Source organism: Amblyomma maculatum, chromosome 1, assembly GCF_055883805.1.
Source record: "Amblyomma maculatum isolate TAMU_Amacu chromosome 1, ASM5588380v1, whole genome shotgun sequence".
Lineage (NCBI taxonomy): Eukaryota > Metazoa > Arthropoda > Arachnida > Ixodida > Ixodidae > Amblyomma > Amblyomma maculatum.
Genome location: NC_139344.1, coordinates 223,709,704 through 223,728,109, shown reverse-complemented (window position 1 = coordinate 223,728,109; position 18,406 = coordinate 223,709,704). Strand labels below are relative to the sequence as shown.

Here is an 18,406-nt window from a genome sequence, read left to right as displayed (position 1 = left end):
TTTTGGGATGGCATTGCACTGTTCCTCGCATACATCCACATGCTGCTTCCAGTATGCTGCAGTTGAGCACTGCTCACATGATTTCACCACATTGTTTCACTGTGTAGATTGCATGGTGAAGAGGCAGTGTGGTGAAGCATCCTCAAAACATGACTGGACCATTTTGTGAAAAGGGTGGCGGAGTCCTTTACCATTTTAGAGCCAAGAAAAACTCATTTGCGTTTTATCTTATGTATGCAAGCAAACACCATGCAGGTGTTCATCTGAGAAAATTGCTGTAATGCAAACCGTTCTTTGGCACTTATTTGAGGGCCATTCGATAAGTTAAACATTTTTTTTTTCTTGCCTTTGAAGGCATTATAGTAAGCGTTTGCTGTATTTAAAAAGGTTCCTTCCACTTTATTCTGGCTGATACAGTCAGTGTTGAATATATTGAACTCTAAGAGGATTGTGAAATAATTCAGTATATAAAATATTGCAACAGATCAGCTTATCTTACCCAGAAGCGTGAATATGGTGCCGCCACTCTATCAGAGTGCTTCCTGCAGCAATGTGCTGCCTGCTGGCATACTGGCAGCACAAAGATTGGTGAGTGTCATTAAATCTAGCTCACTTTGCATCAAGGCTGCAGCAGGTGGTGCTTTGGAAAAAGTCACCACTGATCTTAAGTTTGATTGTTTTTTACTGGTACACTAAAAGCACGATATCGCAACCAAAATTGTGGTACAGAATAATTCTCTGTCGCTTTCAGCACCAAAGCAGGCCCTACGAGAATCGCTGTCTTAGATCAGCTAGGCTGGCATCACCACATAACATGTTGGTGCACTGAATGTCTTATTGAAAACAAGTGCACTAACTGGAAGCCACTTTCAAGCACACACTGATAGCTCCATGCGTGTAAAGTAATCATGGGAGTGTCATTAGGCGAAACGCCACTTTTGGAGCGCTGTGAACAGTTCGGCATATTGTATGTTCCACAAAATGCGAGTTCGATTAATGCGAACAGTACTGCTATACTTCTTCAAGGGATTTTCAAGGAGATATTGTGACGTGCCACTTTATGTGAGTGAATTTCTCTTGGCCATGTGCTGGGCATCAGGCCACCGAGACACTGCGGTGCGTATTTCTGATTATCAGTGGCAAACAGACGCATTCTAAACAACAAGCTTTTTTAAACATAGACGTCTATTGAACTTGGTCGGAACAAGTAGTGCAGTTCGAATTATCCGAAATTTTGAATTAGTAAAGTGTAATTAATGAGCCTTTACTGTATTCCTCATGATGTGTATTGCGTGAATTGGCTTCAAGAATGAACAAAGCAGAAAACTTCTTGGCAAATAGCTGCCAACATTGTGCCGAGGTCGTGTTGTTTTATTGTGCGAATCAAAATGGGATGCTCAAACATTATGGTAACAGCATGGGTAAATTAATGTTGCTTGATGCACCAAAAAGTGTGCTACAGAAGCAGCAGAATAGCATAAAAAAACAATGTTTCCAGCATTCACAGTCAAGGCCGACGCTATGCTGCAAGCACACTATGCCTGAAACTTCATGTTCACTGGTGTTTCGAAAACTGCAGTTTGCAGGAAAACTTGACTATGCAGGAAATGAAAATATGGTAAAAGCTCATTAATTCTAACTTCCTGGGACGAGAAAAAAAAGTTTGAATTATCGAATGGGCTTCAGAAAACTGATAAGAACCACTTGCATTACGGTAAATTTATTTAGCAAAGAATTGGGCACTGGTACACAGCTTCTCATAACAGTGCGGCAGTGACTTTGTTTTCTTTTTTTTAGCATTTCCATCAATGCTTTACAATGTGCACACTGTCGGGAATGCTTAAAGCCGAAGTGCTTGAAAACGACAAGGGCCTCCCTGACGTCTTTCACAATGCAGCGCGGTAGTGGTGGTTCCCCCCTCAAGAGCAGCCTGTGCGTGCGAGGCCTCGCCATTCACCATACAGTGCATGCAACGGCACTTGATGAGTACATATTTTTGGAGCAGTGGAAGAACTGTGCTGACGGAAATGCGGAAAACTCCAAGTGCTGCCAATGATCATCCGAAATGCTGCGCAACTGTAATCGGTTAGCTGGCCAAAGCGTAGCCGATAGCCGTTATCACCGTGGGCTGGTGCAAATGGTGTGAAGCTTATAAAACGAAACTGAAACTAAGTAAAGCCATCCCTGTTTTGGCACGCTTGCCCTTGTGCGCATGTAGGTGCATGGTCAACTCTGGAACATGCAGTTCAGGCTTGAGAGCTATTTTGACGATCACTTATAGTGCCAATTGAACCTGGATGTGGCCTTACCGGTGTGAAGACCCATATCGCCCAGTGCCATAAGTGCCTTACTTAGGCTTTGGCAGGGACCGCACCAACAATAAGCCTTATTCGTATTTCCGAAATAACGGGGGTCAGATTAACTAGGATTTAGTAGCAAGTTTCGGAGGTTACGCAGAACAGAGTAGGCAGCCACCGTCAGCCACCAATCCCTACTCTCTGGCGCCGCCGGCTGTCACACCTGCATAGCGGCAATTTGACTTCACCTACTTTTCAATAGTTTTACCTGGTTCTATCTTCTCTCCTCATTTTGAAGACACAGCCTCATAGCTGTGCCACTCTATCATGGGGGCATTTCTTTGGCCATGTGCTAGGCACCAGGCCACTCAGACATGCACGCGCCGCCATGTTTGGGGGGTAACCTTGGAGTATAGACAAATGTTTTTAAGGGAATGCCCAGTTCTAATTGAGAGAGGGCATTTTTATATGTCCAATCACAGAGTCTTCCGTTACTTCTACCGTTCAACAATCTATAATGAATTAACAAGTGCTGTTGCACACCCATCTCCATGTTTTAACGCGGAAGTGTTAAGGAGCTCGTGTCGCAGAAAAGCCGGTGTCGTCGGCGTTAGCGGCGTTGGCCGTGAGCGATAAATCCCGGCATGCACTTCATAAATAAAAAGCAACTTCCAAGATGGGCTGGGTGGGAATCGAACCAGGGTCTCAGGAGTGTGAGACGGAGACGCTACCACTCAGCCACGAGTTCGATGCTTGAAAGCGGTACAAAAGCGCTTCTAGTGAATGCGGTGTTGCCTTAGAAACGTGCCATAGAACGTTATACTGCAGTGTATATCGGTAATTATGAGCATGTTACTTACAGAAGTCGCAGTTACACGAGTAGCGAAGTACGTTTCCGCTACATTTCTTCTGCGCTCTGTGCACATGCAGAGCCATCTTGCGGCAAACACAGAACCCCTCCTCGCAATGTGCGGCACTGCCCCGACACGTGGCGCGCCACTTGCCCCTGACGTTTCGCCGTGCACCCTCACGAGTTGTAAAATCAAGCGTCTTTCCTTTCTTTAGATCACTATCTTCGCTCACCCGCTTCTCCCCTTCGGGCCGCGCGGGTACCGGTGCGAGGATGCCCCAATACCCTTGCGTTTAATAAGTTTTCTCGCTCTCTCCCCTTCCAACATCCAGCGTGCGTCACTCGAACAGTGGTGTTTAGGCGACGCGGCTCCTCTTTCCACTCAGCGCGATTGCTAGGTGCAGCGTCTGATGCCGGACGCCTCCGACGTGATCGCTGCGCCGTAGCGCTTCTGCTGGGAAAGCGTCCCCTGCGATGTGTGCCGAGCTGCTTCCGAGAAATCATGCTTCTGCGTGGTGCTCCCAAGCGAGATAGAGGACGATCCCATCAAGACGTCAGCCCCATGATCGCGTCCGCCTTCATGGCGCGTCGCTGCTCGGCTTTCTCCCTCCGACATGCTCAGTGCGTGTGAACGCTAAAGGAACACGGGAGCAAGAAACGTTGTAGTGTGCACAACACAGTGCGATAATGTAGATTGTGAGAAGCACTTGTTTGAACAAATAATTAGAAAAAAGTTGTACAGTGCACTTAGAAGCGTTGAATATGAAAACTATGTCTTTGTGTGACTCGAGCATACTGAGCGAATGAGTGGGCGGTGCGAACGAGGTGCAAAATGCTATCGCGTTCCACTCTTGAAGGCGAAGCTTAAGCGTCCTCCAAATTTTTACATAATTTTTATCTGCTGACATTCATAAGGACCAAGTATAGACTGTTGCTTGTGTACCTTCCATTGCTTAGTCATTCACCAGTGATGTTACCCGTTACTTTTTTGCAGGCTCTTCGAATCGGTGGCACGCTCTTGCATGCAGCAGAAGCCACCCACGGAGCCTTCTGGTTAGCAACAAGTTCAAGGTTCCCATTTTGTATAAAGTTTATTTAATCTACAGCAGATCTGCCTTTTTTTTTTTTTTACGCAGGCTCTACACAACAAATTGTACAGCGGATTGGAATATTAACTTGCCTGCATTTTGCATGAATAAATGAAAGACTACTGAGGCGTGTTTATTTCTTGGGATCAGCTTAGCTACTGTGCATATGAATGCGACTGGTCCAAAGTGCATATAGTTGTTAGCCTCAGTGTCATGCTGCTTTAAAACAGCACTCAAATATGTGCATGGCTGACAAACTTAAGATGGCATATAGGAGGAGGAGGAAAAAACTTTATTTCACGAAGAATTTGAGGCACATAGGCCTCCAGAGTCTCCGCAGGACCCTACTCGCGATCCAAACGTGCATGTGATGATGGCATATAGGAACATTGACACCAAGGAAATTCTCAATTGACAGGCTGGCATTTCTAATCTTTCAAAACCTCACTCCGGGGCTTTTTTTTTTTTTTTTTTTTTTTGCACCACGGAACAAAATGCAAGGGCTATACAAGCAGACAGCTTTCAGCGGTTTTGCAGGAAAGCAAAGGAAACAAGCCTCTGTCTCCGTCCGAGGAGTGGCCTACCTCAACACTAGCATCCCCACAGTCTGCCTTCACCCAACAACCAACCCACTGTCTGCGGCACAGATACAAAAGCTCATCTTCCCTTTCCGGCCTAGCCTTTATTGCACAGCCACAAAAAGTTGTCTGCAAATAAATTGTAGGGAATTCAAACTACACAGCAATGATTGTATCGCTGTATTTTCATTCCTCGTGCGACCTAGATTGACGTCACAGCCATTGACCGGCTGTTAAAACCGAAACAGGTGAGAAAAGAAATGCGATTGTAAATTATTCAGCAGTCGTAGGCATGACATGGTGATCTGTGTACAGTAATGTCTTGGGTATCATTACAAAGGATAAAACATGAACCCAAAAGTTAGGTGTCTATACTCGTTTAAAAAATGACAGGTGGTTGAAAGTTCATAAGCCCTCCACTATGGCATCCCTCATAGCCCTAAGTTACTTGGTAACGTTGAACCGTAATTAACGCCCCGCCGGGGTGGCGCAGTGGTTACGGCGCTAGACTACTGTTCCCACGGATGCGGGATCGAATCCCGGCCTCGGCGGCCGCTTTTCATTGGAGGCGAAAAGCAAGGCGCCAGTGTGCTGTGCGATGTCAGTGCACGTTAAAAAACCCCAGGTGGTCGAAATTTCCGGAATCCTCCACTACGGCGTCTCTCGTAGCCTGAGCCGCTTTGGGACGTTAAACCCCACAAACCAACCAACCGTAATTAACACAGAAGCCGTAATCAATAGTACAGGTTCAAATAACTCTTATTCATGAAGAGTATGGGTAAAGAAAACACTCTGCTGAAATATGACATGTTGCATCACTGGTCAAGTGCACGCATTTCCAAATAACATGCCTGCTGCTTTTTGGGAGTTATAACTGTCCCGTGTGCAATTTTCTGCAGGTAATCTGCAAAGTAACTGCTCCTTGTTGATGCAGTTATTTCCTGAAAGTCTACTGTGACAAACACAGGAGGAAGCAGTCAAAACCAGTGCTCGCTTAATATGTAAAGGAAGCCGCAGTACTGCTAAAATTCTCTGCGGTTCACCAATGGCACACTAGTCCAGAAAATGCCTCAACCATGTTGTGAAGCTCATTCCACGATTCCTCACTGTGGTTCAGCAGTTAACAGCTTTAGGAAGGTACTAAGAGACCACATTTTGGCTTCTAGCCCGATGTGATGTATTCTACTACAGTCGAATCCCACTACAACAAATGCAACAAATTATCTCAAATTTATCAGCTCGCCATAGAAAGTAATGGAACAAATTCCTTGCCAAAATGAACTATTTTGGACCGAGTTTCCGCTGAACAAAATTTTTGCTTAATGGAGCTAGATTAAATACGGGAATCGCCATCAATCTGTGGTTCGTTTTGAATTTATTAAGACCTTTAGTTGGAAACAATACAAGCTCCTACTGACCCACCCATCCACACACAGATGGAAGTCCTCACTGCTTGATGGTGGTGACTATTGTGCTGGCACATTGGGAAGAGGCACGGGTGCAAGTTCCTGCTTTTTTTTTTTTTTTCGTGCCAGATCCGCAATCTGTCCATATCCTCGTAACTTGCATGCATCACATAATGCAGCAAGTTCGCCATATAGTCTGCTACAAGTCCTGAAGGCAGCGGCAGATAACCCTCAATGGAGGCCCTGTAGCTAATGGCATCAGTTCTTAATGTTGGTTCTCTAACAAAGAGAGGGGCTGTTCCTCTCTGTCAATGCCATTAGTTGGAGGGCTTACTCTGAAGAATTTTGCCACTGCTTTCTGCACATGTAACTGAATAGCTTTTTCACTTGTGGGCTGCACTCGACGCTAGCATGGCAACTGTGGCTAGGAGGTGAAAGTTTATAAGACACAGCATGAATAATCAAAGCATCCAGTGGCAGGGAAAAAGATGTTGTGACGGACTTTGGCATCTTGTAGAGCATAATCTGAGATTCTGAAATCAAAATGTGATGGCCACAGTTCTTTCTCCGGGAATGTCCGCAAAGCAGAAGCAGCTGAAGACTTGTCGATGTAGCTTCTCAGAGTGTGTGAAAATCTCACCATGGTGCTCGTGGCAGAAAAAAAGCAGAGCTGACCCATTTCTATGTAAACTGTTTTGGGCAGGTTTCGCCCCAAACTAATTTTTTGCATGCCCTGTTGGTTTCGTTGTAGTGAGGTTAAACTGTATAAGCAATTACAATACGATTAGTCCCAAAGTAAAGTTGGGTGTTGAGGCACGAATGGATTTAGGAGCTCAGGGAACCGAAAAAGCACTCCAGTTAGAGAACGCTTATCAGTTTATGCAGCTATTGTGCATGGGAGAAACGGATTGAACATGGTGGCCAAAGGAGCATAACACACAGATAATTAATCTTTATATGCCTCTATGATGGATGCCCCATCACACTGCGAAATTGCCAGATATGGGTATTAAATAATTGCTGCACTGATTGGGCAGGAAATTTGGTTTCTGAATGCACTCCAACACTGTGATTTCATTCCCGGCTGCACTGTTTGGCCTTCTCTTACCATAGGCCACCAATAAGCTTTCACTTGAGGGAGTGTGTGCTATGATTAGCTGCCTGCACTTCCTTCACAATGAATCATTTCCTGTTAAGCCAACTCAATTTCCTGTTAAGCTCCAGAAATGCAATTGCACACTGCGATGCTCAAGGCATTAATTACCACTTGTAGACAGAGCAAGGAATATGGTTGTCAGTTTCAGTTTGAACAAACTTGCCATTGTACTTTATCACTATAGTGTCTTTATTTATAAAATAGCAGTATAACATTTAACAGAAACTTTCTCTATAGTAAAGCACCACAAAATCAAAACGACTTAGAACACGAGGAATACTTCTTAACTGCTTGCCTTGGGTGACTTTTCCATGAGGAACTGGAAAAGGAACTTGTACGCTGACTTGCAAGTTTTAAGTCTTGCATTTAGACTACAGACCAAAAGACCTGTTCTAAAGAAAGAAAAAAAGCAACAAGCTTTCACTTGTGCAAAACAAAACCTAACCTTGCAGTGCCAACAGCATGTCTCCTGTTGTATGTATACTGAACACAAGCTGCACCATTTGAGTATTCAACATTCACTCCATTATTTGCATTACCTTTTCCATTTGTCATTAATGAAACACTATTCACCCATGTTAACAAACGATACAAAAAGGTATCGCGCTTACTATGCAATAACTTTGGAGTAAGTAGCATGCAGCAGTGTAAATTAAATCATATAACATGCATGCAGAGACAGCAACTTTGACCACCCGATTACAAGAACTATTGGACAAAAGCAGGAGTATAGCCGGGGCAAGTGTGGCAAGGTTATGCAGTTATCACAGTCATGCTGGGCAGCAAACACTGTCTGTAATCAGCACAATGTCTATGCCATAACGCTCTACCAATTCCGTTAAAAACAGCTTGTCACCATGAGGGTCAAGACCCACTCTTTGCATGTGCTCTTCAGTCCACAACTTCTCTGGGCTTCTGGATGCTACAAGCAGTTCTTTGAACAGCTGTGTATTTTGGGCCATGAAAAACCTGCAAAAAAAAAATGAAGTGTGTGTGTGTGTGTGTGTGTTCAAGCTATGTACTTGAGTAGCAACCTCTTCACTCAAAACATTGTCAATATCTCAGGTCTTGATCTGCCAGCATTATGTGCAATTAAAATAAAATTGAATTGTGCTTCAGCTATGCTCAAAGAAAATTTTCATTTTCAGAGGTGCCACACTGCAAGGCTTTCACAGAAGCTGCACAAAATGTCGAATAGTTGGGCTGATTTCTACAGTGTGGATCACCAACACAGTTTACAAAAAAAAATTCACTTGAATAGTAACTGTTCACAGCACTGCCATTACCATCCTCAATGTTTTGAACTATACACTACTTCTAAACAGCCTTGTTAAAGGCTGTGTAAAAAAAAAAAAATTAGCTGCGGTTTAGTTTTAGTTAAACCCGGTAGGTTGCATAAGCAAAGCCGACGTAGCTTCTCTTTCTGTTCTTTCTTCTTCTTCTTCTTCCCCAGCTCACATATAAAGCCTCACTTTAACCAAGCAGTATGAGCATACCTTAATGGGTAACGTGAATGCCAGAGTCCTGGCAGGCTGATTCTGACATAACAGTCTCATGTGAAACGAGAGACCCAAGTTGGCAGCTCCTGCCATTTGTGGCTACGGCGTGGCTACCGACCGGGTTTACCAGACAGCTTGAAGAGGGGCCCCAACTACGGTCACTCTAAAGGTCAAACGTGGCTACCAGCCAGGTTTACGCGGCGGGCTGAAACCTCGCGTAGTATATTGCTTATGCAATAAAAAACAAAAATAGCTGGACACTTGGAAACAGAAAGCCCCTAGACATATTTGGCACTTGTCATTACCAAGGTACCAAAATTTTCTTCGGATGTGCATCACTTAATCTTGTCCATTATCTCTAGCTGTTACAGACCCAGTCTCTTTTTCATGACAGCATAATCAGCACAGCTGCCAAGCTGCTGCACCACATGCATGACCTCCCACCAGCATCGGGCACATACCCAGTAAACCAGGATTCATCCGTAGCATCTGAATCACCAGCAAGCAATGGTTGGCATTTGGATCTGGATAGAGAAAAGAAAAAAAAAAAAGTGCACTGAATTCAATGCTACAATACCTAGTTGTATTGCCTACCTGAGCTCTAAAAGATGATTGTATTTCATCCTGTCAGCAGGGCTCAGTTCCAACAACCTTTCATGCAAGGAGGAATGAACTTTTAAATTTTGCTGGTCAACAAACAGGTCAAACAGGTTTTGTTTTGTCTCAAAGATCTTCTCAGTTGTGCCTGAAACAAAGAAACTAATGTACTTTCAAGTTCTCTTCACAAAAAAGAAAAGGCATACAAGCCACGTAGGACAGCTGTTCTGCCAGGGCATCCACGTCAGTGACATTCACGTAGAAATTCGGTGGGCACAAGCATGTTTCTACGTCGGGGTATACGTGAGCAACCAAGGTGCTTGTGCAGTACACTAGAAGAGGGAAAAAGAAAATCTGCAATGGGCATTACTGCTACCAGACAGCCTCATCATTTAACTTACCACGATAGCAAATCACACCAATTGGTGGAGGAGAAAAAAAAAGGATCCTTTTTTTCAGCAGTGCAAACTTCCACAGAAGGAATACTTTCTCCCCAAAGAAGTTAAGGAACTGGGAGAAGCAACCTGCTGGATGCGTAATCTAGAGGGAGAAATAAAATCCATAAAGGGTGGATGAACCATTAACAGGTGTGCAACATCACAGTACGCAAGCAAGACATCCACAGTACAAACTTGCTTCTTGCACTCCCTTCTGTAGATGAACTTTTTCAAATTATGTCCTACTGCTGAAGCATTTGAAAGGCTGTACACAGAAACTCTATCTATGAATACAGCCATAGGCCAGAAGGTCGAACCACAAACGAAACCGAATAGCCTGCTATGACGAAGTTCTAGGACAGAAGAAAAATGAAATCTGAGAATCTGAAATAAAACTGAGTCGACAGTGAACTTCTTGCCCATTATTTGTATGTCTTGGTTACGCCTGTTCCATTTCTGAGGCCAATTTCACATTCATATGCTCAACGTGCAGGCTTGTTTGCAGTGGCATGTGCAAAGCTCAATGTATACCAACCACAATACCGCCTAACCTAGCATTTCATCTCTGGCTATATGTTCGAACAGAACCACGTAAGCAGACACAGCTTGCAGTTCAGTACAAAACGGTGAGATCAAACAAATCAGCCAGCACAAACAATCTGCATCCTGGCACTAATAAAAGGTCGGAAAAAAAAATGCGCACAAATAGGCTTATGAAAGCAAACAGCCCTTTAGGTGACCTATGTGAATGTTTAACATTCACACAGCTTTCCACACACACAATGCAAAAAAATTTGCAACATGAACAATTAAAATCATGCACACTGGCTAGTTTTTTTTTTTTTCTTTTCTTTTTTCTTTTTTTGCAGGGCATGAGAACACAAAAATGTAGGTTGTGTGCGCAATGTCCTTTAACAATGATATACTGTGGAGAGCTTTTGCATAAGACATGCAATTCAGTACTTCCCAAGGCAAGTTAATTCAGAAACATGAATTGTAGTAAAAACAACTCTCAGCAAGCTGATGATTTAATACAGGTGCTAGTGAAATTTATGGCCTCCTCCTCCTTTTTTTTTTTTCTGAGCACAGTGTACTTCTGCTTTTCTCTGTGTAGCAATTTTTCTAAGCAGCTTAACCATGCCTATATGCTTTAAGGTCATGCATTCTGTTAAGATGCGTTATTTTTTTCTAAAAGGGAATTTACTTCCACACATATATGTTTAGATGCAAGAGAGCTTAGATGTCTATTGATATGCTCGTACAGCAGTTTATATGTACTCATAATTACCTCCATGGAATGCATGCCATCACAGATAGATTTGTAGGTGGTGCCAAGGCAGGTATCCAAAGCAGGCGGTGTTTGGTAAGCCAGATAAAACTGAAGAAGGTCTTCATATGCTCCTGGCTTCTCCAATAGTTGTCTGTAAGTACAAAATAATAGAAAAGGAAGTGTGCCACCATGGCACAAGATACAATCTTTTATTCCGGTTCCCATTAAAAAAAAATATCCTCGTAGTAACCTGAGCTACCTGTTTTCAGACAAAGCGAGCATAGTTTCAGTTCTCTTGAATGAATCTGATGCAAGAGTGAAACATAAAATTTACTCTCGTTTCATTGGCTCTACCAGTTCAATTTAGTATTGTCACATCTCCAAGCAGACAGGATGTGGCAGTGTCACTTGCTTCTGCACCAGATTTGCATCACCTTTTCAAAGCAGCTGGCACTCTTTATGTGTTTTGAAACAGCCTCCCTGTATTCTAACTAGTTTACCTTCCATTGCTGATGTGTGACCAATAGAAAAGATAACAGCAGTGCTTAAAGCAGAAGCCTGCTATTGGTGCTTACCTGCTTCCTTTAATATTTTCACTCCCACGCCTGACATAACTCAAAGTGCCACATATGCACAACCTTTTCCAATCCCGAGTATGCTGGTTTTGGCTAGTTAACTCACTCTCTACCACTCCCAAAACCACTGGTGTAAAACAAAAATGATGCATGTGGTGACATCTATAGAGAAGCCGTATAAGTTTATAGAACTTGTAAGGTAAATTTTGAACAACAGATGGAGCGCACGTATCTACATCCGCGTCGCTTTGACTACTATGAAGTACACCCCAACCTGAGTCTCCCGCGTCTGTGCTAACACCCAGCATCGACCAAAAGCTGTGAAGGGAGTCTTGCTATCTGTTTTCTAGCTGCCAGGAAACGCTGCGTGTAAATATTTTCTTGATTACCTATCGTCGATCTCTTTGTATTATTATTACTATTATTATCATTATTGAAGTGCCTTAGTTGCATAAAATTTGCATGATATTTACATGCTAAAAAGAACCACGATAGTCAGTGCGCAGTGGTGGAAATAAAACCCGGCAGCTTAAGGGTTAAAGCATAGCAGTGCTCCTGATTGCATACAATGAATATTCTAAATGTTCATCTGCTTTATTGACAGTATGATGATTTTTAGATATTATTTTCATGAAGAGACCCTGAAAGCAACACTAAATATAATATTTTCGATCAAAATGGGGACAAATCTATGCTTTCATATCGAAAAGAGTCAAACCCAAATTTAATTTAATATACTGTCTAAATTACTGTGGAAAATTTCATTAAATCTTTCAAGTTTTTCTCAGTGTGTTTTCATAAACATGCCACATTAAAAAAAAATAAGAAATGACATTTTACATGTAATGTGCGATGTTGCTGCACGTTCAAAAACTTCAGGTGGTTGAAACTGATCCACAGCCTTGCATTATGGCGGCTCTCATAGTGCATGTCGATTTGGGATGTTAACCGTCTACATGACAGCAGGACACATCTGCCCCACTAGCTTCAAGTGTCAGCTGGCTGACAATGGTGCATCTGTGTACCACATTTTTGCATGTTGATTATTACACAATTATCAAACAAACCAATCCGTGTGTTTTTAACAGTTGCTAAAAAGCCCACTCGGTGCTTTTTGCATTTTTACACTACAAGTGCAGATCTACAGTTCAATATGACCATTTTGGCGGGAAAAATTGAATTTTAGACTCTGTTTAGCTCAACAACCTTTTCCATAAGTCAGCTGACCTGTAATACTTCTTAAAGCAATGTGCAGTTCTAATGCAAGTTTTCTTATACGTCACAAAGACTGAGGTACGGATATGTACTATGCTTTAAGGTTGCTTTATGAAGTTATTGGTGCCAATGTTTAACCCCTCTTACTAAAAAATTAGTGGTCAGACCAGCTTGTTAGGCATATTAGCTTGTGAACTACAAAGGATTAATCCCTACTTACCACACCATTAATGATGTGACCTACAAAGGATTAATCCCTACATACCATACCATTAGTGAAATGAAACATATCCAGATATGTCACAATTCAGTTACACTCTCTCATTTTTGTCATTCACTTTAATGTTCCATTCGTGTATGTGAGTTGTACACCAGTGCATCACAGTCTTCCCTAACTTCTTTACTGAATTTCAGTATATAAAGTATGAATACTTGCATTGTCATGAAAATTCTGCCTTCCATTCCAAAAATGCATTAAAAATCCATGTAAGCGCATACTCCTCTGTGCATGAGCATGTTACCCACATTTCTTCATCAAGTGTGCGCTCTCATATGAAAAATTAATGTGGCCACCTTTTCTAAAAATGTGTTTGCAGCGCATTTGCAGCCTTCTTAAAAACATTGCACTGTCACCATCTAGACCATCAATTCTAATCGCAACACTAGCAAACATGCACAAGCAAATGCATATGGCAGTGAAGGTAACGGACAAGGTGCATGCCTTCTGAAGCTTGAGTGGCAAGTAGTGCCACTAGAGCGGGACATCACTGCTTCTCTTCAGGAGCCCGCAATCACTCTATAGCCGTCTATAGCACTCTACAGCGTAATGCGACAGCTGGCGCATCACATCGCACCCGGTTCCTAGCGCAATGCACTCTTGTAAACAGGGGTAATGCGCTAGGAAAGCACATTGCATTAATGCGCCAGGCAGGGCTGGATTGAGAGGGGTAAGTCGACTTTCTCTTTGCATTTAAACCTGGTCGCATCGACTTATGGGCAAGATAGCGGCATCCGGCAAAGCGGCTACCGCTCACCTCACCATCAATTCGTTGTTGCCGCTCCACTCTGTCTCGCGTTCGCTGCAAACGAGTGGTGAATGAAGCCTTTTATTTTTCTGAAGATGCCGGCACCACGCAATTCTGGCAACAAAACGCCTCAAATTTTAGGATAGCTTCTGGAATCGAGCAGGTGATAGGCTTAGTAAGCGTTGTTGGGCGCCATGAACAGAAAGCGCGGAATGTTCAATTACCTTCGGGTTGGATAAACAAAGGAGAAGTAGTATTTAATTTCGCTTCATATGCTGCTTTGGTATTTATTACAGCTTTCCTTTTATTCCGGTATGTAGAAAATAAATATTAAATGAATTTGAAAAATTTACAACCCGGTGCCAGTAATGCTTTCAATATGCGACAACGCGTGCTGGCACCACCGCTCTAGGGATGATGCGCTACATGTAAACGCTGTCGCATCGCATTACCATAAGGCGCTATGAAATGCAATGCGATGCGCTACTGTCGCCTTCATGTAAACGGCTTATGGTAAGATCTCCAATAGCAACACTAAAACAAAGTGACCTTTACAGCTACAAATTTTACAAGCAAAAGTATAGACCATTTTATGCCCCTCGGAGAAACCGGTTTGAGTGGGCTGCTAAGGGGGGGTGTCATCAACTCTTTCCTTTGCTACGGAAGCAGCTCAGTGCCCAATATGGCAGCGCCCTTCACCCTTCCGTAAAATCGTCTATACCTTGCTTGTTTCTCCAAATTGCTATCAGCCTTCTCCAGCAAATTTTTAACAATAACATGTCTGGAGCACCAACTTTGCTGGAAACATGAAGAAGAGCAGTGCAAGAAAACAAAGACACAAGAACACACTGAAAAACAGGACAGGACAGTGTGTTCTTGTGTCCTTGTTTTCTTGCACTGCTCTTCTCCATGATGCCTCACCGACTAGCCCAAACGAAGGTATTAATTTGCTGGAAACCACTTGCTCGGCACTTCCAAGTGCAGAAACAAAATCTGTTCCAAGCTTTATGTGGAAACTGCCACAGCTAGCACTAGCACATCCAAACGAACGCTAGTAACAATACCTGTTGCCTATTTAAATGAAAAGAGCTCTGCTGAATCAAACTAAAGAATAGCCAAGCTCGTTGCTGCCTTGACAAGTTTCTTCACCAACATAACATTTACAAACAATGCACTTTTTCAGTCTATTATTTTATGCTCTACCTCCTGTATCATACTCCACACCAAGTACAGTGGTGAGCAGCCTTGTCTACAGCGCGTCGACGGTGCTCCGGGGAGCAAGTCAGCGCCATCTAGCGTTAGGCCCTGGGTTTGAGTTATGCGTCCCACGCGCATGCGTGGCCAAAATAAAGCGGTGCATGCTCGCATGTTCACGGCCTCATTTTCGCTCAGTGCTTGTGCATAATGCCGCCAGGTACGCGCTTAATATGTAACTGCGGCCGGAAAACCAACGCGTTTCGTGCGAATCACGAAGCGGCTGGGCAGGCAAGTGCAAGTGATAACAGATAATTGTGCGTTTCAGACATGCACCAGGCTAAGAGTTCGAGAATTGGGCCTTGTTGGTTCTTTAATGTGTTGCAGCCGTTATGTTTTATCACGTCTTTGCATTGGCCTATCAGCTACATGGGGCACTGCATTTGGCATCCGTACAGATCTAAGAACTTGACATCTTCCAAGAGGAAATCACCGGGGCGGCGAGCGCTGTGTATGCAGGAACGCACGTTAATCCGCTATTGCTCGCGCTTGCTTATCTGGCCGTTTTGATACACTCGAGGAACACTGCGGCATCGCGACGCGCTGGCGACCGTTACAGCCTCACAAATGCTTGCAGCGCGACCCTAACGGCACAAAGGGTAATCGCAAGGGAGGGGGTGGAGAAGGAAGCGGTGAGCAGGCATCCCTTTGACCTGCTGCGCATGTGCACTGGACGTATAACTGAAACCCAGAGCCTACCGTTAGATGTCGCTGACTTGCTCCGCACAGCGCCGTCGCAGCGCCCTAGACAAGGCTGCTTACCACTGTACATTAAGTCCCAAAAGAGCAATAATTATAGTGTTGCAGCTGCACTAAACCACACTACCTGAAGTTTTCAGAGCATTACATACTAATATTGAAAAGAAGTTTTTCCAAAGCTTTTTGCCAGCCCTCCAATTTTCAGCCTAGCACACAAAATTAAAATCCATCCAGATTTATTGCAAGGGCAGTAAAACAGCATTTTGCGTACCGTACTTGCTTCTGCAGAAATTCCTTATGCAGATGCAACAACGAGTAGCTCTTCGCAAGAACACCAATGGATTTCATCCGTGCTCCACGCTCCTGTTCACTTTCGACTTTCATGTTCTCAAAGCAGGAGAGCCCATAGCAATTTTTCCTCTTGAAGTATCTTTGAAAACAAAAGTGTAGAATACAGTTCACAAATAGTTACAACATATGCACAATATGGAATTTGATAAAATGCTTACATGAAGTCAGTATGAACTCTGTGCGCACCACTGGTCATGGCATTGAACTCGATACCAGACACATCCAAATCATGTGGTGCCCACCATTCTACAGTGTTGCCTATGAAGAAAGCATTGGCATAGCATGTTAATTCTACAGAAATGCACACCACAACAAACCAACGAGTACACTTGAAGGAGAACTTTATGCATGATCTCTCGGCTCTAACAGCAACTTTATGCTGGCATTTTAAAGAAAAACTAGGTGAGGAGGGGAGGGGGGGGGGGGCACAATTCAGCACGATTTCCAATTTGTTGAATGCATGCAACATTTCCATGCCTCACTGAACAAACAATACTAAAATGAACACAGTAAATAAATTCTTGCAATTCTGGATTCCTGGAACCACCTCTCACAGGCAATTTTTTTAATTTCCACTAAAGTGATTTCATATGGCAAGATCACATTATTAAGCACAATTAGCTCAAAAGCGCTGAGGCTGAGCAAAAAAAGAATGAAAATAAATAAAAGGAAGGAACATACTCTGCTATGCTATTATACGCAGTGAAAAAATGAAGCCAGGTGGAAATGACTCAGTCTTCAGAAGCGGGCTACAACAGGCTGTAGTATGTTTGTAATGCGTTCATGGATGAAACCGATTCCACTGAAGCAAACAAACGACCCATGTTGGCGACCGCACCAATGACATGATGTGTAAGTACGCCTCCTCGGGAGACGCGAGATGTGCAGTCGAACAAGGGCCGCGTGCCAGCGATACTTGAGCAGAGCACAACTTTCAATCACCGCGCTGGCGTCCTCAGTAGGTGACAAGCTACTTGCGAGTTAAAATGTAATTATAAATATATGACTCACGAGACGATACAGGAGTGCGGAGTTGCAAACTAAACTTTCACAAGCAGAAACATATCGTCACCACTTGACAGCTAGTCAAAAGCAAAAACCGAAGAGCACTTCGAAGTACACTGCTATATGGTAACGTGGAAAGAAGTTAGAAAGAACGCTACATTTCTCTTCTTGCGTTTGAAGTTTACAAGCGCCTAAAATACGATGCTCACCCGCTCGAGTGTCGAATGCAATCACGAATACACCGACGATATCGTACACAGTGCTGTCTCCTAACTTGTCGGTCTTTCTGCTGTCAGCCCCTGGCAGCACTGGTCCCAGTTGGCATTTCATTTGGCATGAAATGTTCGTATAAGTACTGTATCCATCAATTGGCTCATCATCCGAGAGGAGCGGAGCTCGATCGGTAGCCCCTTTCCGTCTTGCCATGCTGATGGCCTGTGGTCGTGATACGAACGAGTAGTCGGTCACTGCAATATTAAGTTGAACCCCCCAGTGGAACCATTCTTAAAAGCATCGAGCCGGAATTCTACACACGCGAAACCCGACCGTATGGTAAACAGTTTCGCCACTTTTCATCCATGCGCACAGAAAGCGGAGACGCGGAGAGCGCAAGCGTCATCAAATGCGCTGGCGCCACTATGGCGCGCCACTGTCGCGCTGTTCCGAACGTCCGTTGAAAGGCGCCTGCATCTATGCTTACACCGCGATGACGTACAGCTGGAGCCTCTGCTACTGTACTCCGCTTCAAAATAGTAAAAAATAACTAGTCCTTGTATGAATTTTTCAGATGGATGGATGGTTTGACTTATAGGGTTTAATGGCCCAAAGCGAGTCAGGCTGAGACTCTGTAGTGTAGTGTAGGGCTGAGGAGACCTCGAGGCCGGCCGTGAATGAGTCAGACTGAGTTAATGGTTGATTTATATTGCTGAAGGCTTGGTCATCGCAGTACGCGATTATTATTTTTTTTTTACAATACGCAAGCAATAATTTTAAATCGGCAAAAAACTTAATCAAAATTGAAACTCCCGCGCGGGGCCCGGAGAGCTCTGCCTTGCGTGACGTCACATGATGCCGCGCCGCACGCAGCCGCTGCCGTTCTGCCGA

At 43.7% G+C, this 18,406-nt stretch overlaps 2 protein-coding genes across 6 annotated transcripts in view; one reads left to right on the top strand and one right to left on the bottom strand.

The window, feature by feature from the left end:
• Positions 1-4,361, top strand: part of Not1 (CCR4-NOT transcription complex subunit 1) — a 127,605-nt gene extending 123,244 nt beyond the window's left edge. For all 4 annotated transcript variants that reach the window (XM_084590390.1, XM_084590389.1, XM_084590388.1 and 1 more), the window contains one exon: positions 4,142-4,361. In XM_084590390.1, coding sequence (XP_084446516.1) covers positions 4,142-4,205 — 64 coding nt within the window. In that variant the 3' untranslated portion in view covers positions 4,206-4,361. The remainder of the gene's footprint in view (positions 1-4,141) is intronic.
• A 1,948-nt stretch (positions 4,362-6,309) lies between these two features.
• Positions 6,310-17,945, bottom strand: LOC146205732 (DENN domain-containing protein 11-like). 2 transcript variants are annotated; one of them, XM_084590392.1, is made up of 9 exons: positions 17,512-17,945; positions 16,456-16,555; positions 16,218-16,376; positions 11,197-11,329; positions 9,873-10,011; positions 9,678-9,803; positions 9,469-9,619; positions 9,336-9,398; positions 6,310-8,344 (listed from the first exon to the last, which is right to left on the bottom strand). In XM_084590392.1, exons 1-9 carry the CDS (start codon positions 17,726-17,728, stop codon positions 8,146-8,148), a joined length of 1,287 nt encoding a protein of 428 aa, XP_084446518.1. In that variant the 5' UTR covers positions 17,729-17,945; the 3' UTR covers positions 6,310-8,145. The 2 variants fall into 2 exon arrangements, with proteins under 2 accessions (XP_084446518.1, XP_084446519.1); XM_084590393.1 differs by lacking the exon at positions 16,218-16,376.
• Positions 17,946-18,406: the final 461 nt, after the last annotated feature.

What these genes read in the sequence shown, in the direction of transcription:
- LOC146205732 (XM_084590392.1), bottom strand. Translation starts at nt 17,728, where the DNA reads ATGGCAAGACGGAAAGGGGCTACCGATCGAGCTCCGCTCCTCTCGGAT. An exon ending in AGAGTTCATACTGACTTCAT is followed by an intron (nt 16,377 to 16,455) that starts GTAAGCATTTTA and finishes TTGTTTTCAAAG; the next exon opens with ATACTTCAAGAGGAAAAATT. An exon ending in TTTCTGCAGAAGCAAGTACG is followed by an intron (nt 11,330 to 16,217) that starts GTACGCAAAATG and finishes TTGTACTTACAG; the next exon opens with ACAACTATTGGAGAAGCCAG.